The 27,985-nt window shown below is 50.8% G+C and overlaps 1 protein-coding gene across 1 annotated transcript; it reads left to right on the top strand.

The window, feature by feature from the left end:
- Nucleotides 1–1,713: 1,713 nt before the first annotated feature.
- LOC147688948 (uncharacterized) lies at nucleotides 1,714–18,411 on the top strand. The gene is made up of 6 exons (XM_086939846.1): nucleotides 1,714–1,729; nucleotides 9,498–9,687; nucleotides 13,931–14,104; nucleotides 15,551–15,646; nucleotides 15,971–16,116; nucleotides 18,208–18,411. Exons 2-6 carry the CDS (start codon nucleotides 9,510–9,512, stop codon nucleotides 18,409–18,411), a joined length of 798 nt encoding a protein of 265 aa, XP_086795972.1. The 5' UTR covers nucleotides 1,714–1,729; nucleotides 9,498–9,509.
- Nucleotides 18,412–27,985: the final 9,574 nt, after the last annotated feature.

Genomic DNA, 27,985 nt, shown 5'->3' on the forward strand with positions numbered 1-27,985 from the left:
TGCACCCTTCTCCTCTCTACCTTGCACCCTTCTCCCCCTCCGCCGTGCACCCTTCTCTACCTTGCACCCTTCTCCTCTCTTCCTTGCACCCTTCTCCTCTTTGCCTTGCACCCTTCTCCTCTTTGCCTTGCACCCTTCTCCTCTCTGCCTTGCACCCTTCTCCTCTCTGCCTTACACCCTTCTCCTCTCTGCCTTTCACCCTTCTCCCATTTGCCTTGCACCCTTCTCCCCTCGGCCTTGCACCCTTCTCCTCTCTGCCTTGCATCCTTCTCCCCTCTGCCTTGCACCCTTCTCTACCATGCATCCTTCTCCCCCTCTGCCTTGCACCCTTCTCCCCCTCTGCCTTGCACCCTTCTCCCCCTCTGCCTTGCACCCTTCTCGGCCCCCCTTTCCCTCTCCCTGCGGACGCCCATGGTGTGTTCTAACAAGCGTGCTTACCTGAGGGCACCATTTTGCTGCCTTGTCCCTTTTCATGTGAGCTTTGCCCTGGAGAATACTCTGTCTGGGGGCCCCCACTCCCACCCTTGTCAGGGTCCCGAGCACTGCTCTGTGCTGTCTCTTGCTCTTGCTCTCTGAGGCCCCCATCCCATCCTTGTCCCTGTCTCTTCTCTTCTCTTGTGGGGTGGGCCCCCCACCCCATCCTTGTCCCTGTCTCTTCTCTTGTGGGGTGGGCCCCCTACCCCATCCTTGTCCCTGTCTCTTCTCGGATGGGGGCCTGTCCCTGTCTCTTCTCTTCTCTTGTGGGGTGGGCCCCCCACCCCATCCTTGTCCCTGTCTCTTCTCGGATGGGGGCCTGTCCCTGTCTCTTCTCTTCTCTTCTCTTGTGGGGTGGGCCCCCCACCCCATCCTTGTCCCTGTCTCTTCTCTTTTCTTGTGGGGTGGGCTTTGTTTATCGAGAGGAGAGAGTGGGGGCCGGGCTCTGTGCTGCCTCAGAGGAGCAGTGGAGACTGCTGTCTCTGGTGCCCCCATCCTCTTTCCGGGACTGCCTCTGGCTCTGACTGAAGAGAAACAATGTATATTGATACTTTGTTTCTCTTCAGTCAGAGGGAGGGGGCGAAGGGCTCCGAGCAGGCTGCACCTGCTTCAGATGCAGAGGGAGAGAGGCTTGCTTCAGCGCAGACCTCTCTCACAGGAGAGCTGAGGGGGCCGGGGCCCCCTGGGGCCCCTTTCATTAACTGTAGAGTGTGAGGCCCCCCGCACAGCAGGGTCTGCGGGGGCGTTTGTTACGCCCCTGCCCCCCACCCCATCCTTGTCTGTCTCTTCTCGGATGGGGGCCTGTCCCTGTCTCTTCTCTTCTCTTGTGGGGTGGGCCCCCCACCCCATCCTTGTCCCTGTCTCTTCTCTTTTCTTGTGGGGTGGGCTTTGTTTATCGAGAGGAGAGAGTGGGGGCCGGGCTCTGTGCTGCCTCAGAGGAGCAGTGGAGACTGCTGTCTCTGGTGCCCCTGTTCTATGATCCGCTGCTCCCATGATTGAGCGCACCCCCTGTCATTGTGCGCATGCGCACAACCTTTGCGCATGCGCAGTTCCATTCTCATGACGTTTACACTACGTAGCCATAATTGGCTGCTTCCCCCTTTTCTGCGCAGTTTGTCGCAGACAAATCACAAGTCGTCTTACTGACAGTCCATCAGTTGTTCTACGTTGCCATGTGTAAACACTTCATTCATTGGCTCATCAGCTTCTAGTCAGCGCGCTCTCTTTAGACGCCGAACTTGTAAGGGTTGGAGCTGTGAGTGAGGCGCCGCGCGCGCGAGCGAAGGTGCTGGCACTCCAGGATACTGCGCCTCACACCTCGGTTACCTGGGCACCGGGCTAAGGCAGCTAAGAGACCGAATCACCAGTGGCGGCGTGTGGCCTGGGGTGGCGCGGGCGTCCCTATCCTCTTTCTAATAAATTGGTCCGCCGGGGAGAAGGCTCCAGTGTCGCCCCAATATGCAGCGCAGCGGCGGCTGCCCTGAGCGTGTGGCCTGGGGTGGCGCTGGCGTCCCTATCCTCACGCCGGGGAGAAGGCTCCAGTGTGTCCCAAACGGCATCCCCCGACCTGTGTCTCCTACTCGGGGGATGCCGCCGTCGTTCTATCTGCGGACTGCGCCTAGCGGCGTGCACCACTCCCGCCGCCCCTGCACACTCTACACCCCTGCCACAAATCGTGCGCCCTAGGCCCCTCACTTTAGAATCCACACATTTTGTTTATTTTATTACTCAGCGGGTTAATGCATCTACCGCAGAGATCAGTCTCCACCAAGAAGATTACAAGGTTAGACCTGGGTAAGATAATTCGGGATCCATAGGCGCTGGCTATATAGATCAGCGTGTACCCTGCAGGACACATGAGGGGTCCCTGCAAGGCACCACTTCCCACCTAGGTCGATGAAATTAATACAAAACACGCATTTGGTCAGGTTCGACAAACTTTATTAAAAAGACAAGGATGCTTACTGTGTCTCATATATTAAGGCCAGGTTTTGAGGTAGAATAACAAGCAATCACCCCGTCCACCCTTGAGTGCCATACAATAAGTATGCAGACTAAAACATAGATGGGAAAGTTGATCAACGGGTATAGTCAGCACAATGATGGAAGGCTACTTAGGCAGTACGTGCATATTATATTCTTTTTGCAGCGTGCACAGAGCTACCACGCCTAACAACTCTGCATACAAGATGTAAAGACGCCATCTTGAGGCGTGTCAGCTTCAAGAGAAGCGCGAGTGTCTTTAAAGTGGAATACTAGGGGAAGGCACTGTTTAGGTGTAACCAGGTCACAAGGGGCGCCAAACCAGTGACATTTTTTTTATTTTGTCGTTTTAGCTATAGCACGGTAGGCTGAGACACCAAGGAGGAACCAGTCTGCTAATTGTTTGCAAACCTTGAGAGCCAAATCATGCTTTTAGCTTTCCAAGGTCGATAACATGTGGACAACCCAGCAGGGTTTTTATATATTATTGAAGACACCTCAATTACGAGTGTGTTCTTCCGGGCAGGGGCCTGGCCAGTCCTATCCGTGGCACTGGCCCAAACAGCATCTCTCTGCAGAATCCTAATCACCCAAGGAATACTAATATTACGCAATAAGGAGGGTGCTTTCAAGACACAGGTAGGCCTGGGCAGCCCAGGTTTAATATACAAAAAGGTGCATTAAGGCCACAACAAGGAAAAGTCAAGAGCACATGAAACGAGGAGATAATGGAGTGCGTAAGACAGGGAAATGTCTCCACACTTCGACATCTCTAGCTGCCCATATCTGGGGGAAGTAGCCCACAGAAGCCAGAAATCGTAATTTAGCCTGGGTCAGACGTGAGTAGTTTAAAGAGCCTGGAGCTTATCTGAAGCTGTTCAAGGTATGTATGAGCAGTCCATACCAGGCCAGACATCAAGCCAGCTCTTGTCAAGTGTGAGAAGCTCACCCAACTTGCAGATCTCAGACTGCCCGAGGTCAGGCCTGTGTAGCTCATTCATTCCAGAGGCCTCGAGCATAATGAGTTCACTCGATTTTTCTTTACATTTATAGAATTCAGAAAAAGGCCCAATTAGCAGGGAGTGTTGTATGAAGAAACCCGGATGTGTGTCCTGCATGAAGGATACAAAACGCAAGTAATCTACGTGTCATGAGCAGAGCAGGAGACCTAGAAGTAATTATGCGACGAAGACAGGGAAGATCAAAAGAAGTGTGCTGGATCTAACCACCTGACGACCAATTCCTCCTTCATCCCCTGGGCCAGATTTCTAGGTCACATGGCTCTCTTCATGCTATTTAAACGGCTTTGATGCCACCCAGTACAGAGTGCTCTAGTTGCTCCATGTCAAGTGTGAGCTGCTGCCTCCGTCCAAAAATCTCAAAGGGGTCTCCTATCAGGTATGAGCAGCGCAGCCACACCACAGAGTTCATGCTTACACATGTCAAATAGAAGTTACTCTCTGCCCCCTCGGGAGGCTAAGGTGTTCTGAAGCGTGTCCTCTGCACCTATAACCGTTCTTGAGCCCTCCTCCCTCCCAGCACCTAAGGCATGTATAACCCTTTAATACAAAGGCCTCATTGCTGCCTTTTGGATTAAAGGATAGAAACAGTAAGGCTCCTTGCGTGTATTCCACAAAAGTATCAAATAAGATAACTCAACAAAACGAATGCCACCTACAGAGGTATCCTCCTAGGGCTGGCTCTGTTTTTCCTCCTTATGAGGTTGGTAATACATATGGGTGGCAAGTGACTATGTCACGAAGACACAATCTTTTTAGTACTGGGCTTTCGTGCATGTGTAAAGAAGCATCGCAGTTCAAGGAAGGTGGTCCTGTTTAGGCAAGGGGCTGCGCCTTCTGCTCATTGGGCACTACCACCTCAGCCGCCCCTTGCACACACTGCACATTGCCACTAGTTCTGCGAGCTAGGTAAGGGGCAGCGTGCGGCGTATGCAACACTCGCCTTCTGCACACGGGGCGCTAACACCAGCGGCACGCAGCACCTCAGCCGCCCCTGCACACTACACCCCTGCCACTAATCCTGCGAGTTAGGTAAGGGGCAGTGCGTGGCGTGTGTACATGTGGCATGCCGTGGTACTCACTAACCTCCTGCACCAGGAACACCAACTCCAGCAGCATGTATCATCCCAGTCACTCCTTGCACACTTTAGGTGTTGCACACTTTAAGTATTTCACACACGGTGTGTACATGTGCATAATAACATTCTAACGAGAGGCGCCTGCCACTGGTTCTGCGAAGTAGGTGAGGGCTTGCACACTGTGTGTGTACACCTGGTATGTCATGCCAGATTCCAGCCTCGTAGCACACTAAACACTAGTCATCCCTCAACAATACTACAGCTGTCTATGCGGGACAGTTAAAACCATGCACTTACGCACATGCAAGTTGTAATACTTTCGACATACCGTCATCCTGCACACGAACACTACCCCTCAGGACAGGTCCAACATGGAAAGATTTGACAGTGCACACCGCCACCCGATGCTTTCCATCATGTGTGCACACGTCTACCATGTGTGCAAACGTCCCATAAGTGTCCTCTCTCTATCGCCCTCCCTCTATTTATCTATCCCGCTCCCTCTATCTATCGCCCTCCCTCTATCTATCGCCCTCCCTCTCTATCAATCGTCCTCCCTTACTCTATCGCCCTCCCTCTCTATCTATCGCCCTCCCTCTATTTATCTATCGCCCTCCCTCTATCTATCTATCCCCCCTCCCTCTATCTATCCCCTCCCTCTCTATCAATCGCCCTCCCTCTCTATCTATCGCCCTCCCTCTCTATCTATCTATCGCCCTCCCGCCCTCTCTATCGCCCTCCCTCTCTATCTATCGCCCTCCCTCTATTTATCTATCGCCCTCCCTCTATCTATCGCCCTCCCTCTATCTATCTATCGCCCTCCCTCTATCTATCTATCGCCCTCCCGTTATCTATCTATTGCCCTCCCTCTCTATCTATCGCCCTCCCTCTATCTATCGCCCTCCCTCTATCTATCGCCCTCCCTCTATCTATCTATCGCCCTCCCTCTATCTATCTATCGCCCTCCCTCTATCTATCTATCGCCCTCCCGTTATCTATCTATTGCCCTCCCTCTCTATCTATCGCCCTCCCTCTCTATCTATCGCCCTCCCTCTCTATCTATTGCCCTCCCTCTCCCTCTATCGCCCTTCCTCTCCCTCTATCTATCGCCCTCCCCCTCCCTCTATCTATCGCCCTCCCTCTATCTATCGCCCTCCCTCTCTATCTATCGTCCTCCCTCTCTATCTATCGCCCTCCCTCTCTATCAATCGCCCTCCCTTACTCTATCGGCCTCCCTCTCTATCTATCGCCCTCCCTCTATCTATCTATCGCCCTCCCTCTATCGCCTTCCCTCTCTATCTATCAATCGCCCTCCCTTACTCTATCGCCCTCCCTCTCTATCTATCGCCCTCCCTCTCTATCGCCCTCCCTCTATCTATCGCCCTCCCTCTATCTATCGCCCTCCCTCTATTTATCTATCGCCCTCCCTCTATCTATCTATCGCCCTCCCTCTATCTATCGCCCTCCCTCTATCTATCTATCGCCCTCCCTCTATCTATCTATCGCCCTCCCTCTCTATCTATCGCCCTCCCTCTATCTATCGCCCTCCCTCTATTTATCGCCCTCCCTCTATTTATCTATCGCCCTCCCTCTATCTATCTATCGCCCTCCCTCTATCTATCGCCCTCCCTCTCTATCTATCGCCCTCCCTCTCTATCTATCGCCCTCCCTCTCTATCTATCGCCCTCCCTCTCTATCGCCCTCCCTCTCTATCTATCGCCCTCCCTTACTCTATCGGCCTCCCTCTCTATCTATCGCCCTTCCTCTATCGCCCTCCCTCTCTATCTATCTATCGCCCTCCCTCTCTATCTATCGCCCTCCCTCTATCTATCTATCGCCCTCCCTCTATCTATCTATCGCCCTCCCTCTATCTATCTATCGCCCTCCCTCTCTATCTATCGCCCTCCCTCTCTATCTATCGCCCTCCCTCTCTATCTATCGCCCTCCCTCTCTATCTATCGCCCTCCCTCTCCCTCTATCGCCCTTCCTCTCCCTCTATCGCCCTCCCCTTCCCTCTATCTATCGCCCTCCCCCTCTATCGCCCTCCCTCTTTATCTATCTATCGTCCTCCCTCTCTATCTATCACCCTCCCTCTCTATCTATCGCCCTCCCTTACTCTATCGGCCTCCCTCTCTATCTATCGCCCTCCCTCTATCGCCTTCCCTCTCTATCTATCAATCGCCCTCCCTTACTCTATCGCCCTCCCTTACTCTATCGCCCTCCCTTACTCTATCGCCCTCCCTCTATTTATCTATCGCCCTCCCTCTATCTATCTATCGCCCTCCCTCTATCTATCTATCACCCTCCCTCTCTATCTATCGCCCTCCCTCTATCTATCGCCCTCCCTCTATCTATCGCCCTCCCTCTATTTATCTATCGCCCTCCCTCTATCTATCTATCGCCCTCCCTCTATCTATCTATCGCCCTCCCTCTATCTATCTATCGCCCTCCCTCTATCTATCGCCCTCCCTCTCTATCTATCGCCCTCCCTCTCTATCTATCGCCCTCCCTCTCTATCTATCGCCCTCCCTCTCTATCGCCCTCCCTCTCTATCTATCGCCTCCCTCTCTATCGCCCTCCCCCTCCCTCTATCTATCGCCCTCCCTCTCTATCTATCTATCGCCCTCCCTCTATCTATCGCCCTCCCTCTATCTATCGCCCTCCCTCTATCTATCGCCCTCCCTCTATCTATCAATCGCCCTCCCTCTATCTATCTATCTATCTATCGCCCTCCCGTTATCTATCTATTGCCCTCCCTCTCTATCTATTGCCCTCCCTCTCTATCTATTGCCCTCCCTCTCTATCTATCGCCCTCCCTCCCTCTCTATCTATCGCCCTCCCTCTCCCTCTATCGCCCTCCCTCTCCCTCTATCTATCGCCCTCCCTCTATCTATCAATCGCCCTCCCTTACTCTATCGCCCTCCCTCTCTATCAATCGCCCTCCCTTACTCTATCGCCCTCCCTCTCTATCTATCGCCCTCCCTCTCTATCTATCTATCGCCCTCCCTCTATCTATCGCCCTCCCTCTATCTATCGCCCTCCCTCTCTATCAATCGCCCTCCCTTACTCTATCGCCCTCCCTCTCTATCTATCTATCGCCCTCCCTTACTCTATCGCCCTCCCTCTCTATCTATCTATCGCCCTCCCTTACTCTATCGCCCTCCCTCTCTATCTATCGCCCTCCCTCTCTATCTATCTATCGCCCTCCCTCTATCTATCGCCCTCCCTCTATCTATCGCCCTCCCTTACTCTATCGCCCTCCCTCTCTATCAATCGCCCTCCCTTACTCTATCGCCCTCCCTCTCTATCGCCCTCCCTCTCTATCTATCGCCCTCCCTCTCTATCTATCGCCCTCCCTCCCCATCTATCGCCCTCCCTCTCTATCAATCGCCCTCCCTTACTCTATCGCCCTCCCTCTCTATCTATCTATCGCCCTCCCTTACTCTATCGCCCTCCCTCTCTATCTATCTATCGCCCTCCCTTACTCTATCGCCCTCCCTCTCTATCGCCCTCCCTCTCTATCTATCGCCCTCCCTCTATCTATCGCCCTCCCTCTCTATCTTTCTATCGCCCTCCCTCTATCTATCTATCGCCCTCCCCCTCCCTCTATCTATCGCCCTCCCTCTATCTATCGCCCTCCCTCTCTATCTATCTATCGCCCTCCCTCTATCTATCGCCCTCCCTCTATCGCCCTCCCTCTATCTATCAATCGCCCTCCCTTACTCTATCGCCCTCCCTCTCTATCAATCGCCCTCCCTTACTCTATCGCCCTCCCTCTCTATCTATCTATCCATCTATCGCCCTCCCTTACTCTATCGCCCTCCCTCTCTATCTATCTATCGCCCTCCCTTACTCTATCGCCCTCCCTCTCTATCTATCTATCGCCCTCCCTCTCTATCTATCGCCCTCCCTCTATCTATCGCCCTCCCTCTATCTATCGCCCTCCCTCCCTCTATCTATCGCCCTCCCTCCCTCTATCTATCGCCCTCCCTCTATCTATCTATCGCCCTCCCTCTATCTATCTATCGCCCTCCCCCTCCCTCTATCTATCGCCCTCCCTCTATCTATTGCCCTCCCTCTCTATCTATCTATCGCCCTCCCTCTATCTATCGCCCTCCCTCTATCTATCGCCCTCCCTCTCTATCAATCGCCCTCCCTTACTCTATCGCCCTCCCTCTCTATCTATCTATCGCCCTCCCTTACTCTATCGCCCTCCCTTACTCTATCGCCCTCCCTCTCTATCTATCGCCCTCCCTCTCTATCTATCGCCCTCCCTCTCTATCTATCTATCGCCCTCCCTCTATCGCCCTCCCTCTATCTATCGCCCTCCCTCTCTATCAATCGCCCTCCCTTACTCTATCGCCCTCCCTCTCTATCAATCGCCCTCCCTTACTCTATCGCCCTCCCTCTCTATCTATCGCCCTCCCTCCCTATCTATCGCCCTCCCTCTCTATCTATCGCCCTCCCCCTCCCTCTATCTATCGCCCTCTCTCTCTGTCGCCCTCCCTCTCTCTATCTGTCGCCCTCCCTCTCTCTATCTGTCGCCCTCCCTCTCTCTATCTGTCGCCCTCCCTCCCTCTATCTGTCGCCCTCCCTCCCTCTATCTGTCGCACTCCCTCTATCTATCGCCCTCCCTCTATCGCCCTCCCTCTATCGCCCTCCCTCTATCGCCCTCCCTCTATCGCCCTCCCTCTATCGCCCTCCCTCTATCGCCCTCCCTCTATCGCCCTCCCTCAATCTATCTCTCGCACTCCCTCAATCCCTCTATCTCTCGCACTCCCTCAATCCCTCTATCTATCGCACTCCCTCTGTCTATCGCCCTCCCTCTCTATCTGTCTATCGCCCTCTATCTATCTATCGCCCTCCCTCTCTCTATCTATCTACACCATGTAACTTGCCTTATCTGCATACTCTCTGCTAATTTTATGTTATCAATTTGCAGGATTATGGCGGTATGCAGAGACCTGGAATTGTTGTCGACTACCAGACAAATCTGGTATTTGGTGGGACTGCTGGAAGGTGGATGAAAAGAAAGATGATGCAATCGCTTAATAAACCCATTGGAGGGGCGTTTGTCGGCAAAAAACCTAAATTGAGAAAACCTGGATCAAATGGCAATGCAGTCAAAAAAGGTATGTTTCTAGATAGAGGTTTCGCCTGGCGATCCGCTGCACAGCAGCGTTCGCGCAGGCGAAAACTTTTGTTTAGCAGTATGGGTTCTTTGTCCCACCTGCTCTTCCATTGGCTAGCTCCATAAATGGAGGCTAGCCATTGGAAGGGACATCTGTCTGTTATTGCCCTCCCTCTATCCATCCATCGCCCTCCCTCTATCTATCTATCTATCGCCCTCCCTCTATCTATCTATCGCCCTCCCTCTATCTATCTATCGCCCTCCCTCTATCTATCTATCGCCCTCCCTCTATCTATCTATCACCCTCCCTCGATCAATCTCTCGCCCTCCCTCGATCAATCTCTCGCCCTCCCTCGATCAATCTCTCGCACTCCCTCTATCTATCTGTCGCACTCCCTCTATCTATCTATCGCACTCCCTCTATCTATCTATCGCACTCCCTCTATCTATCTATCGCACTCCCTCTCTATCGCCCTCCCTCTCTATCGCCCTCCCTCTCTATCTATCGCCCTCCCTCTATCTATCTATCAATCTATTGCCCTCCCTTACTCTATTGCCCTCCCTTACTCTATTGCCCTCCCTCCCTCTCTATCTATCGCCCTCACTCTATCTATCGCCTCCCCTTCCTCTCTATCGCCCTCCCTTCCTCTCTATCGCCCTCCCTTCCTCTCTATCGCCCTCCCTTACTTTAACGCCCTCCTTCTCTTTCTTATCTATCGCCCTCCCTCTATCGCCCTGTTCTCTTCTCTTCTCACGTACTGATCTGCTGCTCTCTTCCACCCTGCCTCCTTCTCTAACTCCCTGTTCTCTTGTCTTCTCACGTGCTGAACTGCTGCTCTCTTCCACCCCACCTCCTTCTTTAACTCCCTGTTCTTTTACTGTGCTGATCTGCTGTTCTTTCACCCCGCCTCCTTCTCTAACTCCCTGTTCTCTCACACACAACCACACCACACACAACCAAACCACACGCGCTACCAGACCCAACCACACACATGTTTATAAGCATTTTATCTTCTTTATTTCTCAACTCACTAATGCAAATGAAAACCTGTACAGCAGTGTCCTTACTGCAGTTTTCATAATTGTAGCCAAGAAGTATCTACACCTACCAGAATGGCAACAACTGCTGCTTAGCCTACGAATTCCTTGACCACCCAACATTGGTTCTTGGATTATGCCTGCCATTATTATAAAACTGTTAACACATTTTTGCACACCATGTAACTTGCCTTATCTGCATACTCTCTGCTAATTTTATGTTATCAATTTGCAGGATTATGGCGGTATGCAGAGACCTGGAATTGTTGTCGATTACCAGACAAGTCTGGTATTTGGTGGGCCTGCTGGAAGATGGATGAAAAGAAAGATGATGCAATCGCTTAATAAACCTGTTGGAGGGGCGTTTGTCGGCAAAAAACCTAAATTGAGAAAACCTGGATCAAATGGCAATGCGGTCAAAAAAAGGTATGCTTCTAGATAGACAGCTTCTGGTTTTTAGGTTTCGCCTGGCGATCTGCTGCGCAGCAGCGATCGCGCAGGTGAAACCTTTTGTTTAGCAGTATGGGTGCTTTGTCCCGCTTGCTCTTCCATTGGCTAGCTCCATAAATGGAGGCTAGCCATTAGAAGGGACATCTGTCTGTTATTGCCCTCCTTCTATCTATCGCCCTCCTATCTATCTATCGCCCTCCCTCCCTCCCTCTATCTATCGCCCTACCTCTATCTATCTCTAGAGATTGGCTCGTAAGGGAGAATGCGGTTCCAAGTCTAGCCGGTGCCATTCAGCCGCCGCTGTGTGGCTGGCACCAGAGGGTAGGTCCGACGACAGGGTATGTGGGGTCCGGTTAAACAGTTTTCGTTTAGCTGGCACCGATGGGTGAGGCGCACAGCCTGGGATGATGACGGGCTGGGTAGACTGGGTGTGTGCGCTGCTACCAGAGGGCGAAGTTCGAAGATTATGTCGCTGGCGGGCAGAGATGGGGTCTGATGGCCAGGGTGCAGCTGGCATACGTCTGTGGCTTTCACTCGATTATTGTGCACCCCCTGCCTGCCATGCTCTTCTGCGCTCTTCTCCCTGGCAGGCTACGGCAGCCAGGGCAATGCCTCATTGTCTTTTGGGAGTGGTTGGCAGGTTGGCGCTCTCTTGTAAACGCCAGGCGCGCCGCCCAGCGGCTGCTCTCTGAACTGCCTCCTGTTGAGTTCAGACGGAACCAGCCTTTCCCTTTTCTGCCTGAACCTGGTGCCCAGAGCAGGCGCCCGTGGCCCGCCCGCATCCATCCCCCCCGAGGCCTGGGCCGAGGCTGCGCCGGTGGAGCCGCATTCCAGAGGAGCCAGACCCGGCCGGCTCCGAGCTCGGATTCCTTCAGAATGCAACTTCCGGTTGGGCGAAGTTTGCTGTGATGGAGCGCAGCAGGCAGGTGTTGTAGTTACTCAGTGAGTGTTTGTCTGTCGGAGGCGTCCTTAGCCGGGATATGGCGGACAGAGAGCTCACCCCCTCGCTGCTACCCCTTCGGCTCACGAACAGGTGGGCGCTGGATTATTTTGTAATACTGGGCGGGTGAGATGCGGAGTCGGTGCTGGATGAGAGCGAGGTTTAGACGAACGAGTGGCTGGGATGAACCTGAATCTCTCACCCTGCACTGGACCTCCACACCCGTCACTCACACTGGACCCCGGCACCCGTCACTCACACTGGACCCGATCACCCCTCATTCACCCCCGCACACGTTATGCACCCCGCACACGTTATACACCCCCGCACATGTTATTCACCCCCGCACTGGTCCTCAGCACCAGTCATTCACCCCTACACTGGACATTGCCATCACCACAGGACCTCTGCAGGAATCACTCACAACTACACCATGTCTGCCTCCCGCCACTAAACATTGAATCTGAACACCCCCACTCACCCCTAGATCTGAGCACCTGCTACTCACCCCTGGACCAGAGCACCCGCCACTCACCCCTGGACCAGAGCACCCACCACTTACCCCTGGACCAGAGCACCCGCCACTCACCCCCTGGACCAGAGTACCCCTACTCACCCCTAGATCTGAGCACCCGCTACTCACCCCTGGACCAGAGCACCCGCCACTCACCCCTGGATCTGAGCACACGCCACTCATCCGTGGACCAGAGCACCCCCCAGTTGAAAATTAACTTAGGTGAATCTGAAGGAGCTACATTTTAAGGTGTATTTCAGAGTGCACAGTCTGTTACGATGAGACCCAGGGGCTTATTATGTCTGTGGTGCATTGAACCTTGGGGGCAAGTCAGAAGTGCTCACTATATCCTCGTTGGCTATTCTTACTAAACCTTAGGCTTGCATTAGAGTCTAATGGGCCTCTTTCACTTGGACGCGACGTGTTGCTTGTATCTGATTTTGGATATTACATAAAATGTGACAATCGTGGCAGATCTGGTATTAACATTGGTAAATATTTCAGGAGTTACTGGCGATTAAATTGTGGAAACATGATTTCTGGTATTTATGATGCAACTCTCCCCCCAGCAGCAAAGGGAAACTGGAAACCGTCTCGTAAATTAGGCACGTTTGCTGTCCTACCTCCAGGCTATTTCAAGCAATAATTGTTTAATAAATAGTTGAAATATTGATTTGTGACAGGAGGAACACGCTGTAGAAAATGTGACTCTAGTATGTAAGGCATTATGTATTGCGATAGGAATGGGGAGCTCACAGAAGTCCGCACATACTTCTTATCCTTTGAATACACACACACACCCACTAAGCAATCTGTATCCTGTGCTCTACTCATTCCCAACACGCCAGATTTCTACTCACCTTTCACCCTCAGCTCTTACCCCTTTGCCCTCAGCTCTTACCCCTTTGCCCTCAGCTCTTACCCCTTTGCCCTCAGCTCTTACCCCTTTGCCCTCAGCTCTTACCCCTTTGCCCTCAGCTCTTACCCCTGTGCCCTCAGCTCTTACCCCTGTGCCCTCAGCTCTTACACCTGTGCCCTCAGCTCTTACACCTGTGCCCTCAGCTCTGACCCTGCCCTGTGCCACACATTGAATTGGAGATCTCTGCCTCGTTCACAGTTGCTAGATGGACCATATCAGTAATATTCATTGGCAGTCTGGGATGGGACAAAAACCTGACTGGAGGTGGTAGGGGTTTTTTGGGGAACTTGGACGATCACATTGTCACTGTTAATGTGTACTCTCCAGCCTGGCACGCTGCTGCAGCCGGTGACTGCTCCTCTGAACTCTTCTCTCCTTCCCAGAGCTTAACACCAAGAAGCTTGGCTTTGACGAGTTCTTGCCCATGCTGCAGACAATTGCGAAGAACAAGGACCAGGGTACCTACGATGACTTTGTGGAGGGGCTGAGGGTCTTCGACAAAGAAGCCAATGGCTCTGTGATGGGCGCTGAGCTGCGACATGTACTAGTCACTCTGGGTAAGAGGCCATTTTGGCACAGTACTATTTTCAAGGCAGAGAGTAATTGACTGCTGAACTCCCCAGCCCCCCTGCAGTATTCAGGGCCCCCCTTTCTGATTCCGAGCTTAGATTTCTACCCGCGTCTGGATATTACAGTTAATGTGCCCTGTTTCAGCCTTACAAAGTGTCCTATCAATCTCATTTAACTGTACATTCTTTTGGGGCGAGGGAGGACGGGGACATGGTTGGGTTACAAGTGGTTTTTGGATTGCCCATTCTACAGGCTAGAGCTTTGACTGACTAATAGTTAGTCTTGGTGAGCCATGTCCTGGAAATTGGTGGCGCCCTTGTCTTGTGGGTAGCTGCCTCTTCAGAACATCTGCTCTGTCTGGTTTTACCCTGGTGGCTGGCTAGTCTCACCAGCCAGTGCTGCTTCTGTGGCGGAAGTGTATTTGGTGGGTAAGTGCTGGGTCTGAAGCTGTGCGTGCTGCTGCATTCTTGGCAGTTAATCTGGAAGGTGTTTGATCGAAGCCTGTGTGCATTTTTGTCCTTTCCTTTGTGCAGGTGAGAAGATCTGTCTGTGTGTGTGGCTCTGTGTGTGGCTCTGTCTGTGTGTGTGGCTCTGTCTCTGTGTGTGTGGCGCTCTGTCTGTGTGTGTGTGTGGCGCTCTGTCTGTGTGTGTGTGGCGCTCTGTCTGTGTGTGTGTGGCGCTCTGTCTGTCTGTGTGTGTGTGGCGCTCTGTCTGTCTGTGTGTGGCTCTCTGTCTGTGTGTGGCGCATAGCGCTCTGTGTGTAGCGCTCTGTGTGGATAGCTTCTTTTGTCGGCTCTGTGTGTGGGTGGCTCTGTCTGTGTGAGAGTGGCTCTATATGAATGTCAGTGCAACCCATCACGTCATTAACAATTACAGACCTTCACATCGCCAACACCTTGGCATTGGTTTGATAGTTGAAATAATTGGGCAGTGTGGTGGTTATAATATTAATTATGGGTATCTCAAATAAAGGCTTTGTCAATGTGAAGGGCATGTCTTTGAAATTGGATGGCTTCTTCTCCCTATTTCATTTTTTTCCAAATCCTTGGGCTCTCTCATTGACCAATCTGTGTCCTTCAAAGGGCATGTCCTGAAAAGAGCACAGACATCGGAGTCCCAGCTTACATTAAAGCACATTATCTGCTCGCCTGGTCTCTTGGCTGTGCTCTTTTCCCCTTGGGGGTTTCAGGTCACGGCCTGCTTGGTGGGGTTTGATTGCTTGCTTGTGGAGGGAGCGAGATTGCGGGTCATTCCCTAATAAGAGTCCCTGGTGTTTTTTAAACGCTTATCTGGCACACCCTGGTGGCAGAGTAGTTTCAAAAGGGTTTCTGTCCACATTGAATGCCTTCTCTTCTAGGTTCCAACCAAGTTATTGTAGTTGAACTAGCAGTATGTGTATAAATTAACGTTTATTTATCTAAAAAAAATTCCAGGCTTACAAGGAACAAATAAAAAGGGAGAGCGTACTCACTGCTACAAGTATCCTAAACAACCCAACAGTCAAGTCCCGGTACGAACAGTATGCAACTGTAAGATTTTTAGGAGCCATATCTGAAGACATTGAACCTATTGACTCAAGTTGAATAATTGCTTGGCCAGTTAAATCGGCAGTCCAACTTTTTCTATGAGAGTTACCACAATGGTGAGTGACCATGCCTTCCAGAATTATTGTTCTGACTACTCAGATGTCTGTCACAATTAAAGTTTTACAACCCACTGAAAATGCCAAAGGTTCCAGGGACGTTAGTTTCATTTTTACCCACACAACCATAGAAAAGTCAGCACTTAAAATTTTAATAGGTTTTTAAAAAAAAGCAATTGCCCATGAGGGGGTCCCTCCATGTGTCCTATAGGTTCAGGATACCTGTATCCTGACTCGTGTTTTCACACTGTCAAACCCCCAATCTTCCAGGGTATTGGTGAGCTGCCAGTAGATTCAGAGCTATCCGTTGGAGATGTCTGCTTTAAATATAAATGTAATCCAGCAAATTCTTTATTGGTATTTCTAGTAAGTATATTTCTGTTGCAGTCTTGTATTCAACCAGAAATATGGCCATTCTGCAGTTCTACTTAAAAGCGAATTTCACACCACACATGGGTAACCCTTCAGCCACAGGCATAAAAGCATCAACAGCTTACCTTCTCTTTCAATAAAACTTCTCAATCTGCCCAATCTACCTTCTCTTTAGGAATGCTGGAAATCTGACTGGATGGAAAGCAATTTCCTCCAGCTGAACGCTGCAAAAACTGAGGTTCTGCTCTTTGGAGATGCCCCCTCCTCTGGTCACCTTCCTGGTGGCCCCCAGAACTAGGCACACCCCGACCCCGGCAACCACAGTCAAAAACCTCTGTGTTCACCTTCAACAGTCCCTAAACATGAAGAAACACGTTACTCACACAGTCTGATCCTGCTTCCACACCCATGGCTTACTAAGGAAAGCTTTTACTTATGTCCCCGACACAACAAGGAAAACCCTAACACAGGCCCTGATACCAAGCAAGCTGGACTATTGCAACGCCCTATTGATTGCAGCAAATGAGTCCTCCTTAAACCAATTGCAAATGATACCAAACACAGCCGCCTGCACGGTTCTGAATGCTCCCCCCAGATCAGCTTCCTCTCCCCTCCCTCATCAGCTACACTGGCTGCCCATACGACAGCGCGTGAAATTCTAGATCTGCTGTCTCACACACAAAGCTATCTGGGGCAATGGCCCTCCCGATGTAGTAGAGAAACTTCGCCGCTATTACCCGGCTCGGACTCTGCGCGCCAGCTCCCAATCGCTCCTCAAAAGCCCCAACATAAAAAAGGCTAGACCCGGAGGCAAGTCCTTCTCGCACCCTTCATCTGGAATCAACTACAGCTGGCCCTAAGACAGTGTCTGGACCATCTTAAATTCGGAAGACTCCTGAAAACTGCCCTGACAGAGTGAGGGAGTGAGAGTGGGAAAGGGAGACAGTGAGGGAGTGAGAGGGAAAGGGAGGGAAAGGAGGGAAAAGGAGTGACAGAGTGAGGGAGTGACAGGGGGAAAGGGAGACAGTGAGAGGGAAAGGAAGGGAGGGAAAGTGAGTGAGGGAAAGGGAGACAGAGTGAGGGAGTGAGAGAGGGAAAGGGAGACAGAGTGAGAGGGAAAGGGGGAAGGGAGTGAGTGAGAGAGGGAAAGGGAGACAGGGGGAGGAAGACAGAGGGAGGGGAACAGAGTATGGGAGAGGTAGGGAGAGTGAGGGAGGGAGACAAAGAGAGAGCAAGAGATGTGTGTATCCCGGGTCTGGTGGCTCAGTGGACGAAGGTGTCCGCTGCAGGGACCAGTGATCAACCTCATGGTCAGTTGTTTTTTTTTGTTGCTCTAGCCCTGCCACCTCCCCCACTGACCCCGCCCCCACTGGTGCGGCCCTCGGACACAAACCACAGTGTAAATTTGGCCCCTGGGAGAACGTTTGTGAGTACCCATGACCTATGCTGTGCTTCCAAGCGCTGAGATACCCCCCTGGGGGTGATTCAAGAGCTATACAAATTAAATAAAATCATTAATTAAATCAAACAGGTACACATGCTGCAAACTGATAAGTTAATTACCATCAACAATTAGCTTGCAGCCTGTAATGCTGTGGATGCACTTCCACCCTTCCTGCCTCCAGGGCTCACACTGCATATTGAATGTTCAGATCTGTTTACTCCTAACTCAGCTTTGCAAATAACACTTCTTCCGTACTGAGTTTCACCCAAAAAATTGTAGTTTCGCAGGAAATTAATTTCTTGGAAATGTGATGCCCACCCTCAATATTCCAGTCATCGCCCCCTCTGTACAAGGACTCCTCGGAGCTCATGGGCGTTCATAGACCTGGCATGGATTTTTCCATCCTATGGCCTGTCTGGACATACTCTAAAATTTAGAAGTCCTGCATATGTTCTCCCCGTTGTAAGATGCCTTTTCTAATAATACATTCTTTCTGCTTTTTTGTGATCTGAAATCTGAGTTCTTTACTTGCACTGTACACAAGACTTTTGCTGTTACTTTTGTAATAGTTAGTGTGCATTTGTTCTGCAAAATTTTGCTAAAGATGGTTTAAAACTTGTGTTTACTTTTAGGGTGAGAATCCCTTTGAAATCGTTGAACAAACAGGAGAATCGGTAGTTGAGGAAACAACTGATGCGAATGATGAAGACAATGAGCAAAACGAAAAGGAGGACATTGATGGTGAAAACGATGAAAATGAGGAGCAGATAATGTGGAGGCAGAAAGTGCAGATGCGGATGATGCTGCTGACCCAAATGATTACTCTGGGGACTTAACCACCACTGATGAAAACTAGTTGAGAAACTGCCCTGAAAGACCAAACACTTTAGCACACTGCGAATTTTTCCAGTTTTTAGCGCCCAATGTAGTGTTGTATATAATTCAAGCTGTTGTAGCAAAGAAACCCTGATTATGTCCTGCAGAAATAAAGGCTTACAACAAGATTATACACTTATTTTGCACCTCTCCTATATGGTACTGTCTACCTCAAAGAACGGGTACACTCAAGGTGGTGTTGTATGCCCGGAGGTAGCGCCCCAGGGGGGAGCACTTGCCTGTTTAATGCTGATCAAAGGCTCTTTGCTGAGGTGTGAGATTGGAGAGGGTGCCGAGGGTATTCTGGGTGACGAGGTGTCACTGTAAGGCCTGGTAGCCTCTAGATAATCAGCAGAGGTGGGAATGGCAAGAAACATCCGCTCTGCCTATGGGGGCCTTGTGACACCAGCTGGGTGATTCACCCACCAAGGTGTTCCTTTCTTGCTTTAAAGCGTTCGATTTGTCTTGTGTTTTTTCTGCACTTTTATTTAGCGCGAACTCTTTCGGAAGGTATTGCAGCGCTTTAAATGAACACTACTTACATCACACAAGGTCACTTTTTAAACAAGAAAAACAAGCATTTTCGGAAATTATGTAGAATATTCCATTTGTGGAGTGCTGCAGTCGGGGCCGGAGCTGAATTTTAATCAGGGGGGACTGCAGTGATGGACTGCAGTGTGTCTGCTGTTATACCAATGGCATAAATCACGCCGAGCCAGACTCTGCACCCACAGGCACCAGCTCCCGAATGTCAGGGTGGTCCGGAAGCAGCAGGAAAGGTCAGAGGTGCCAGGGAGAGGGGGCTGGACACACAGGAACGGAGGAACCAAGGAAGCAAGAAAGAGCGGGGAAGACGAGGGAGGAAAGGAGAGGAGGAAGAAAATAATATGATAAGGAAGAAGGAAGAGGGGCGAAGACAGGGATAAACGAAGGAGGGGGTTATGAGGGAGGAGAACAGAAGTGGATTGACAGAATAAAGACTACGGAAGTAAAGCGCGAAAACGAAGGAAGCAGTAGAGGCGGGCATGCAGGGTGGAAGGAGTAGAGGGGAAAGATCAACAGGATAGAACGAAGAGAATGGAAGGAATAAAGACTGGAAGCTGCACATTGGGGACAGAAGAAATAATGAGCAGAAGTAGAGACGGAGAAAGGCAGACGGACAGAGAAAGAGACTGAAGAGGATGGGGCAATGTTGGAAAGAACGAGGAATGAGGTAAGAAAGAGAAAACCGGAGCGAGAACAAGGAAGGTGGAATGAAGAAGAGGAAATCAAATACGGAAGGCAGTAATAAAGAAGATATGAGAATACAGGTGATGAAGTTGTAGAAAATATGGAGGAAGGGGAAGAAAGGAGAAAGTACACCAAAGCATGTAAGAAAATAAGAGATGCATCGAAGATGAAGAATGGGAGACAGGGAGATTGACAGAGGAATACATGAAGGAGGAGACTGAGAGAAGGAGATAGAAATGGGAGGAAAGTGAACAAGTCGGTGTAAAGTGGTAGGTGGAATGAAGCATGGGCCGCAAAGAACACCAAAAAAAAAGCGAGAAAAACGAGCTCTGGCATTGCGCGGAGTGGGGCGGGGGAGCGGCTTCCTTTCAAGTCTGATGCCGAGGCATGGTGTGGGATGTGGCTGGCGATGCGCACGCGCCTGGCTCACATGAACTGAATTGAATCCGCAGTTTGGGGAGACTTTTCGGAAGCCTTACTATAATCTCGCCGAACAATGCTTACGCATTGGTTTAGCGAGACCTAACAATTAATGTGTTCGTCTGTAACACAACTGGTGCTCATGTAAAGCGCTCTGATGCCTTCAGGTCTAGTTCACACCCCCCCACCCACAAATGTATAAACTTCACACAGGATGACTTCCTTCAGGATGTCCTGCACTGCTGCAAGCTCCTCAGTCCAGGGCGGCACCTCTGAAACTCAATTCTTGCAAGAAGAATTGACAACCACCTCAAATTGTGAAAGCCTTCAAACCTGGCTGTTTATAGTTCCTTGAAGCTGTGAGACAGCATGCTGCTGAAGCACAGGGGGCACGGGTTTTCAGTCACAGAGGTGTAGTTTGGTCAGTAAGATTGGGGGTGTGAGCTTCAGATTTCCCAACAATTGCGCTGGCATTTAATGTTATAGTACATTATACAACAAGCAGGGTGCATGAGAGGGGCTAAAGTGGCAGTGGAAAGGGAGACAAATGAGGATGGGTAGCGGTACTAAGTGAGAGAAAACACAATATTTTGTAAAATAACCAACATTTATGAAGACTTTTAAAACAGAGAGGGAGACAGTGTATTGTTTGTCTGCATGTATGCAAACATTCCTGGTGAAATCCGACCGACACCTCACCATACCAGACTTAAAGCATCTGTACCCAACTATTTACCAGAAAATGCATTTATTAGGGAGCTGTAGCACCACAAACACCCCTCCTCCTGAAGGTACGTCCCTGTGCAGTTGCATGCACGACCCTATCTGTACTCACATCTTTCTCCAGAATTTCAGATTTAAGGGCAGGTACATATTTGCCGCACAATGATTTTACAATGTCTCTTATTCTCACACAAATCCCGCTCAGTACTTCCCGTAAAAGCCAGATTACATCCCACATTCTTTCAGCCATGCACACAGAAAGAGCCTCCCTAGACCGTGTTGGCAATCAGAGGGCATCTTACATCATCGCTAGTGGTATAAAGTGCTACATTAATTCTGCAATACAGAACAAATCAAGTCAAGTAGCCAATAACCGAGGTAGAGGGATAGGGGCAGAGAAAGAACAAGAACATGAGAGAAGGCAGAGAGACAGCCAGATAAGCAAAGACAGAGAAACTGAAAAGTGGAGTAGAGCAAGAGAGATAAGCGTTAGGGAGAGGCAGAGAGAAACAAAGTGAGGGGGTGAGTGCAAGGGAGGCCTGGACAATAGGATTCCTGCCTGGAGAGGTGGGAGCACCACCCCAGACTGGACTTTCTGTATTGGGACAAGGAGGGTTGACAAGAAACAGACACTGCCTGGAGCAAACTAGGTGCTCCATGCATAGCCCCAGCTCTGGCGCCAAAACTGGACGAAGGAAAGGGGGTGTAACCACCGCCCTTCCTGGTCCCACCCATATCAATCAATCAGGAGTTTGTTAAAGCGCGACTACTCACCCGTAAGGGTCTCAAGGCGCTAGGGGTGGGTGGGGGGGGGGGGTGCAGGTTCCATTCCATCAAGGAGGGGGTCTGTCGAAGAGCCAGGTTTTGAGGTTTCTTGCGAAGATGGGGAGCGATGTTGTCTGTCTGAGGTGGAGCGGAAGGGCGTTCCATGCTTTGGCCGCGAGGAAGGAGAAGGAGCGGCCTCCCGATCTGGTCTTTCTGGTGCGGGGGACCACGGCGTAGGAAAGCTGGGCTGATCGTAGGGTCCTTTGTGGTGCGTGGAATTTGAGTCTGCTGTTCAGGTATGCTGGTCCGGTGCCGTGGAGGGCCTTGTGTGCGTGGGTGAGCATCTTAAAGGTGATTCTCGCCTCGACGGGGAGCCAGTGGAGTGTGCGCAGGTGCTGGGAGATGTGGCAGTGTTTTGGCAGGTTGAGGACCAGTCTTGCGGCGGCGTTCTGGATGTTCTGTAGCTTGCGGATGAGGTTTTTGTTTATTCCGGCATAGAGTGCGTTGCCATAGTCGAGTCTGCTGGTGACCAGGGCGTGAGTGACTGTCTTTCGGTGTTCGAGGGGGATCCATTTGAAGGTCTTACGGAGGGTGTGGAAGCAGGAAGATGAGACAAAGTTGATCTGGTGGTCCATTTTGAGCTCGGAGTCCAGGATGATTCCCAGGTTGCGTGCGTGGTCTGTGGGGGTTGGCGGGTTTCCGAGGGCGGTGGGCCACCAGGTGTCGCTCCAGGAGTCGGGGTTTGGGCCCATGATGAGTACTTCTGTTTTGTTGGTGTTTAGTTGAAGGCAGCTGTTTTTCATCCATTTGGCGACGGCTTCCATGCCTTCTCGAAAGTTGCGTCTGGCGGTGTTGGGCTCGTTGGATAGGGAGAGGATGAGCTGGGTGTAGTCTGCATATGACACGATGTTGAGTCCGTAGGTTCTGATGATGGGGGCAAGTGGAGCCATGTAGACGTTGAAGAGCGTCGGGCTGAGGGAGGAGCCCTGGGGGACTCCGCAGGTGATCGGTGTGGGGTCCGAGAGGAAAGGGGGGAGTCTGACCCGCTGCGTCCTGCCGGAGAGGAAGGAGCAGATCCAGTCGAGGGCCTTGTCCTGGATTCCTGCAACGTAGAGTCTGCGTATTAGGGTGCGGTCAAAGACTGTGTCGAACGCCGCTGATAGGTCGAGGAGGATGAGGGCTACTGTTTCTCCTTTGTCCAGTAAGGTGCGGATGTCGTCTGTTGCTGCGAGGAGGGCGGTTTCCGTACTGTGGTTTTTTCTGAAGCCGGATTGGGAGGAGTCGAGGATGTTGTGTTCTTCAATGAATGTGGCAAGTTGGCTGTTGATGGCTTTCTCGATGACTTTCACTGGGAACGGGAGCAGGGAGATGGGTCTGTAGTTTTTGAGGTCGGAGGGGTCCGCTGAGGGTTTCTTTAGGAGGGGGTTGACCTCGGCGTGTTTCCAGTCGTCGGGGAACGAGACGATCGCCAGGGAGCGGTTGATGGTTTGGCGGAGCATGGGTGCGATGGTGTTGGCGGCTCTGTTGAAGATGTGGTGGGGGCAGGGGTAGAGTTTTAGATTTGGAGGCCAATGACCTAATTTTAGCGTGATGAGTGACCACTTGCGCAACAGAGGAGCCTTGTGATTGTGTTAGTTCCTGATTATGTGAGGCAGAAGATATTGAAATCGGATCAGGCTGATCTGTGGGTATCAGAGCGTGGGCATGAGTACTACCAGGTAAAATGTTATCTTGTGCCCACGCACTGTAGAGGGTTGGATTATCTACACGGGGCATTTCATGTTCCCGAATGGTTCTGACAGCACTACTTCCCACAGTCCCTTGCCCTTCAGTCCCTTGCCCTTCGACATTCACCTGAGCTGAAGACTGAAGACTCTCCCTTGTGGCCAAGGAGTGACCACCCTGGGCAACCAGGCACCATCCAGCGTTTAGTTGCTTCGACAGTGAAATGGATCCCAAACAAAAAAAATAAGCTCCTGAGTGGCGCTGTGTCTGGCTGCCATAATTGAAGACACATGGGCTTTGGTGCGCATAACAAACACCAATAGGCCGTAGGCGGAGTTAAGCGACCGCCTATGGCCTATTGCGTGTTTTGTTATATAACAGCACGCATGCAAAGCCCAATCACAATGGACCTTGAAATGCACATGCACGACCTATGTGGAATTTCAAGGTCCATTTTTGAAACCCTAGTAAAAGTGCTTTTCGCTCGCTTCGCTTGCAAGCCCTAAACAGGTGAAAAAGATATCGTACCTGATGAGAAGACACTGGGGTAACACTCTTTTGTCCAAAACTGAAAAGATAGTGCAGAAATTATATGTTAGAATGATTAAGGAGCTGCAAAGAGGGTATACAAACACCATCACCCTAGTCAACACACACTGTCAACCAAGATTAGGCCTGTATACGTTCCCTTTTGACTTAGGGAGTACACAAAACAACGGGGAGCAGAAATACTACCTGCTACCCATCAACGCCAGCAAAACCCTAGTCAACGCACACTGGCAAACTAGAACAGGCCTGTATAAGCTCCCTTTTGAGTTAGGGGGTACAGGAAACAACAGTGAGCAGAAATACTACGCCAGCCAAACCCTAGACAACACACACTGGCAAAGTAGATTAGGCCTGTATAAGCTCCCTTTTGAGTTAGGGGGTACACAAAACCACGGGGAGCAGAAATACTACCTGCTCCCCATCAACGCCAGCCGAACCCTAGCCAACGCACAACAAACAACTTAAACAGGCATGTATAAACTCCCTTTTGACTTAGGGGGTACAGAAAACCACGGGGAGCATAAATACTACCTGCTCCCCATCCACGCCAGCCAAACCGTACACAACGCACACTGGCAAAGTAGATTAGGCCTATCATCACTGGATAGTATGTATGAAAAGGCCATTATCAATAAGGGAAAGTAGGGAAAAACCCTTCCCCTGAGGAATATTCTGATTTGGGAGGGAGTGAACGGAATACCTAACGAGAAATATTGGCTCAAGCCTATCCATTCACCCTCTGTTGGAAAATAATAGTCTAAAACCCGGTCCATTGGAAAAACCGAGCGAAAAATCAATATGCACACATTTGGTATAAGAGCGCCCGCCATGTGGGGAAAATTAACCCCACAGCAGAGTCGCGTGTCATATATCCACCAGCTAACCTGGCCCTCCCACGTTGAATGAATCGCAAGGGACTGAAGAACCTGGAGTTATAGGGGAGCGCCAGCAACGCAGTTAAGCGCCTGACAATTTTCAGTTGTTATCGGAAACCCTGAACCCAAAAAAGGTGATTGCTTACTTGACGGCGGACATGCCAGAAACCTTGGTAATCAGGACACAACCCTTGGCCATGGGTGTTGAAGTCGGCATGGAGGTCTTCATACATCAGAAATGCTAGGATCTGTTTCTGCTGACAGTGAAGGTGTAATAATAATTCACATTGGCAAAGCGCAAACGATCACCCGTAAGGGTCTCGAGCTGTAAATGTAAATGTAAATGTGTTTCGATTTATATAGCGCACTTTAACCCAGGGGCCTCAAGGCGCTTGCTTAGGGAACCCGTCCTGGTATTCCCCTGTGAGATACCCCGGCCGGGTATCCACAAGGTGAAAGCCAGGCATCCCGCCGCGAGGGGCCGTAGTGGAGATTAAGCAAGCTATTACCCAGAGTCGCAGAGTGTGACCCCGTGAGTCGAGTAGGCACCAGAGCGAGAATTGTAAGCACGGGCGAATTTTGCGAATCTCGCGTTTGCGAATTTTGCGGATTTGCGAACTCGCAATTCGCAAAATCCGCGAATTCTCACGAATTTGCGGATTTTTTTTGTGTGTTCGCGCGGGTTTCTGCCAGTTCGCGAGGGTTTTGTACAATTTCGCACACGCGAACTTACCTGTCGGCTCGCAAGTTTTGCGAACTTGTTGTTTCTACGTGTCCAGCCTGTTTGGGACACTCTTCTTCATCACTGCCACTCTCTGTCACCACTGCCACTCTCTGACTACTCATGCCACCCTCTGGCCCACCCATGCCACCCTCTGTTTCATCACAGCACCCTCTGGTTGTCCAGTCAGTGTACATTATTGTGGCAAAGCAAAGCACACCTTCCCTGCCTCAAGTGACCTGAATTAATTTGGGGCTGATTAATGTGTCACAGAATATTTTTTTAGCTGGCACCTGCTTCCTTAGTGCTTCCTGATTAGTGATCTTTTGCACTTGCTAAGTGCTTTCATTGTTGCAAAATTAGTTACAACACCTGCCCTGCCACAACTGACAATAATGAATTAGGGGCTGATTAATGGATTTGAACTTCCAGCCTGGCTCCTGCTTGTCTCCCTTAGCTGTAATTCAGGACCTTTGTGGCATATGTGTAACTATTCTGAGGTTCAGAGCAGGGTCACATAATAGTTGCAAGTAGGCAACTGAACTCTGGAGGGGCCCCTCAGGAAGCACTACAGGAAATGGCTACTAATGATGAGCCTGAACTTTTGAACCTGGTAAGTAGTTTCAGTTTTGCTAAGATCGTATTTCTGCAATTTAGCGCTTATTCGCGGGCGCGAAGTTGTACTGGGAAGCCGCGAACTCACGCGAACAGTGCGAGCAAAATCCGCTGCTCGCGGATTTGCGGATTTTGCGGGAGATTCGCGAATCTCGCGGATTGCGAATTTACCGAAAATCCACAAAATCCGCGAGCGAAACGGATTTTCCGCCCATGCTTAGAGAATTGTCGACTCCGTGGAATTTTTTTTTTTGAGCCCGAGACCCGCCGAGGCGGGGAATCGAACCCTGGTCCACGGCTGATCTCAGCTTCTAGGTCTGCCGCCTCTAACCACTGAGCCACGCTTCTCCACTCCACCCCTCCACTGTAGGGGTCGTCAGGAAGATTAAGCAAGCTATTGCCAGAGTCACATGGTGCCAGGCTAATCTGGCGCCGAGGATCGAACCGTGATCCCCAGATTCCAGCGTCAGTCGCCTTAACGCCACACCCCTTTCCAATATAAGGCCTTAGAAGTGTGTCTAAGGGAAAAGGAGTCAACCCCTCCTTTAGTAGGAGGAACAGGAACCTACTAAGTTGGCGGTAGCTCCGTTTACAATATATTGGAAAGAGCCAAAGAGGCTAATGGGAACGAAGGTAATAATACCAGCACACCAAGGCGCCTGAAGGAACCCTTGCACGGAGAGCTCCAGAGTGAGCTTCAAGGGGAAGTATGTGAAGGATTGCACCCTCAGACAATGCCAGAGAACGAGATAATGGATGAACCCCCTGAGGCATAGGGGAACGGAAGTGCAGCTGGAACCGGCCCTGATATTGTGTATTCCCGAAAAGGGACCGGAAGCAGAAACCCTGAAGCATAAGGGGTTATAGGCGAAAATGGCGATAAGAAGGTGCAAACGTAAAGGACCGTTATTATGACGTATCCCCGGGGGTCTAGGGGAAGGCTAAACTTGCCCCAAAAACTCCAGATACCTTGCCACAAAGTTAATGGTGAACGACCCCCCATGTGGCATGGATAAATCATCCATTTCCCAGAAAAGGGATTTACATCTCTTGGAGGAGAAGGGGCGAAAAACGTACCCAAAACCGTATCGTGGACCCTGCAACCCGCGGAGTCCCCAGAGAGACCGAACTATCTAGTACGACAGTGCTGGATAAATCCATCGTATTTAAGATCTAGAATCAGGCGGGAGTGGATGTCAATGGTAGGAAGAAGACCGACCTTGGCGGTAGGAGAAATGAAATAGGAAAAAAGAAAAAGGATAAGAAACAAGACAAAACAACAACGCCCAAAGGATATGCGTAAATAATAATGATGGGCGGTCATAGGGCTTACCACACCGTGTTGAGGACTGTATACCTGGGGCCCTGGTGACCGACACTGGGATGGAAAAATCCCGATTGGCACCAAGTGCATTCTGGGGCGAATGCTCCTTTAATGTACGTTTCATCCTCCTTGTAACTCACCCAGCCTTGTAAGGGTGTCCGAATGTAATATTGTAGTGCCAAGCACCAATCACGCCCGTGTAAGGGTGTCAGAATGTAATATTGTAGTGCAAGTCACCAATCACGGAGGAGTAAGAGGGGGAGCCAACCCTTTGCACACCAGAAGTGAAATTAATAATATAACCGGCTCCTCAGCAGAGCTGTAGTCAAAATCATTGCAGCCCACAAGGGCGTAAGAGCCATGTCTAGTTATAAGGAGCGTGTGCGCACTCCGAGGGCCCTCCTGTTGTTACAGCCGGTAAGGCGTAAGTCAAAAAATTGCTCCGTCTGAACTTGAAGCATTAGGAGCCTAGGAGCAATTTGGGAACACAAGCGAAGGGCGTAATCCAAACTGGTATAAGTGGAACCTGATTGGGTTACGCCCCCCGGCTCGTAATCGTCTCTAATCCGCACTCAGCCACTTGGGAA

This window comes from Lissotriton vulgaris, chromosome 10, assembly GCF_964263255.1.
Source record: "Lissotriton vulgaris chromosome 10, aLisVul1.2, whole genome shotgun sequence".
Lineage (NCBI taxonomy): Eukaryota > Metazoa > Chordata > Amphibia > Caudata > Salamandridae > Lissotriton > Lissotriton vulgaris.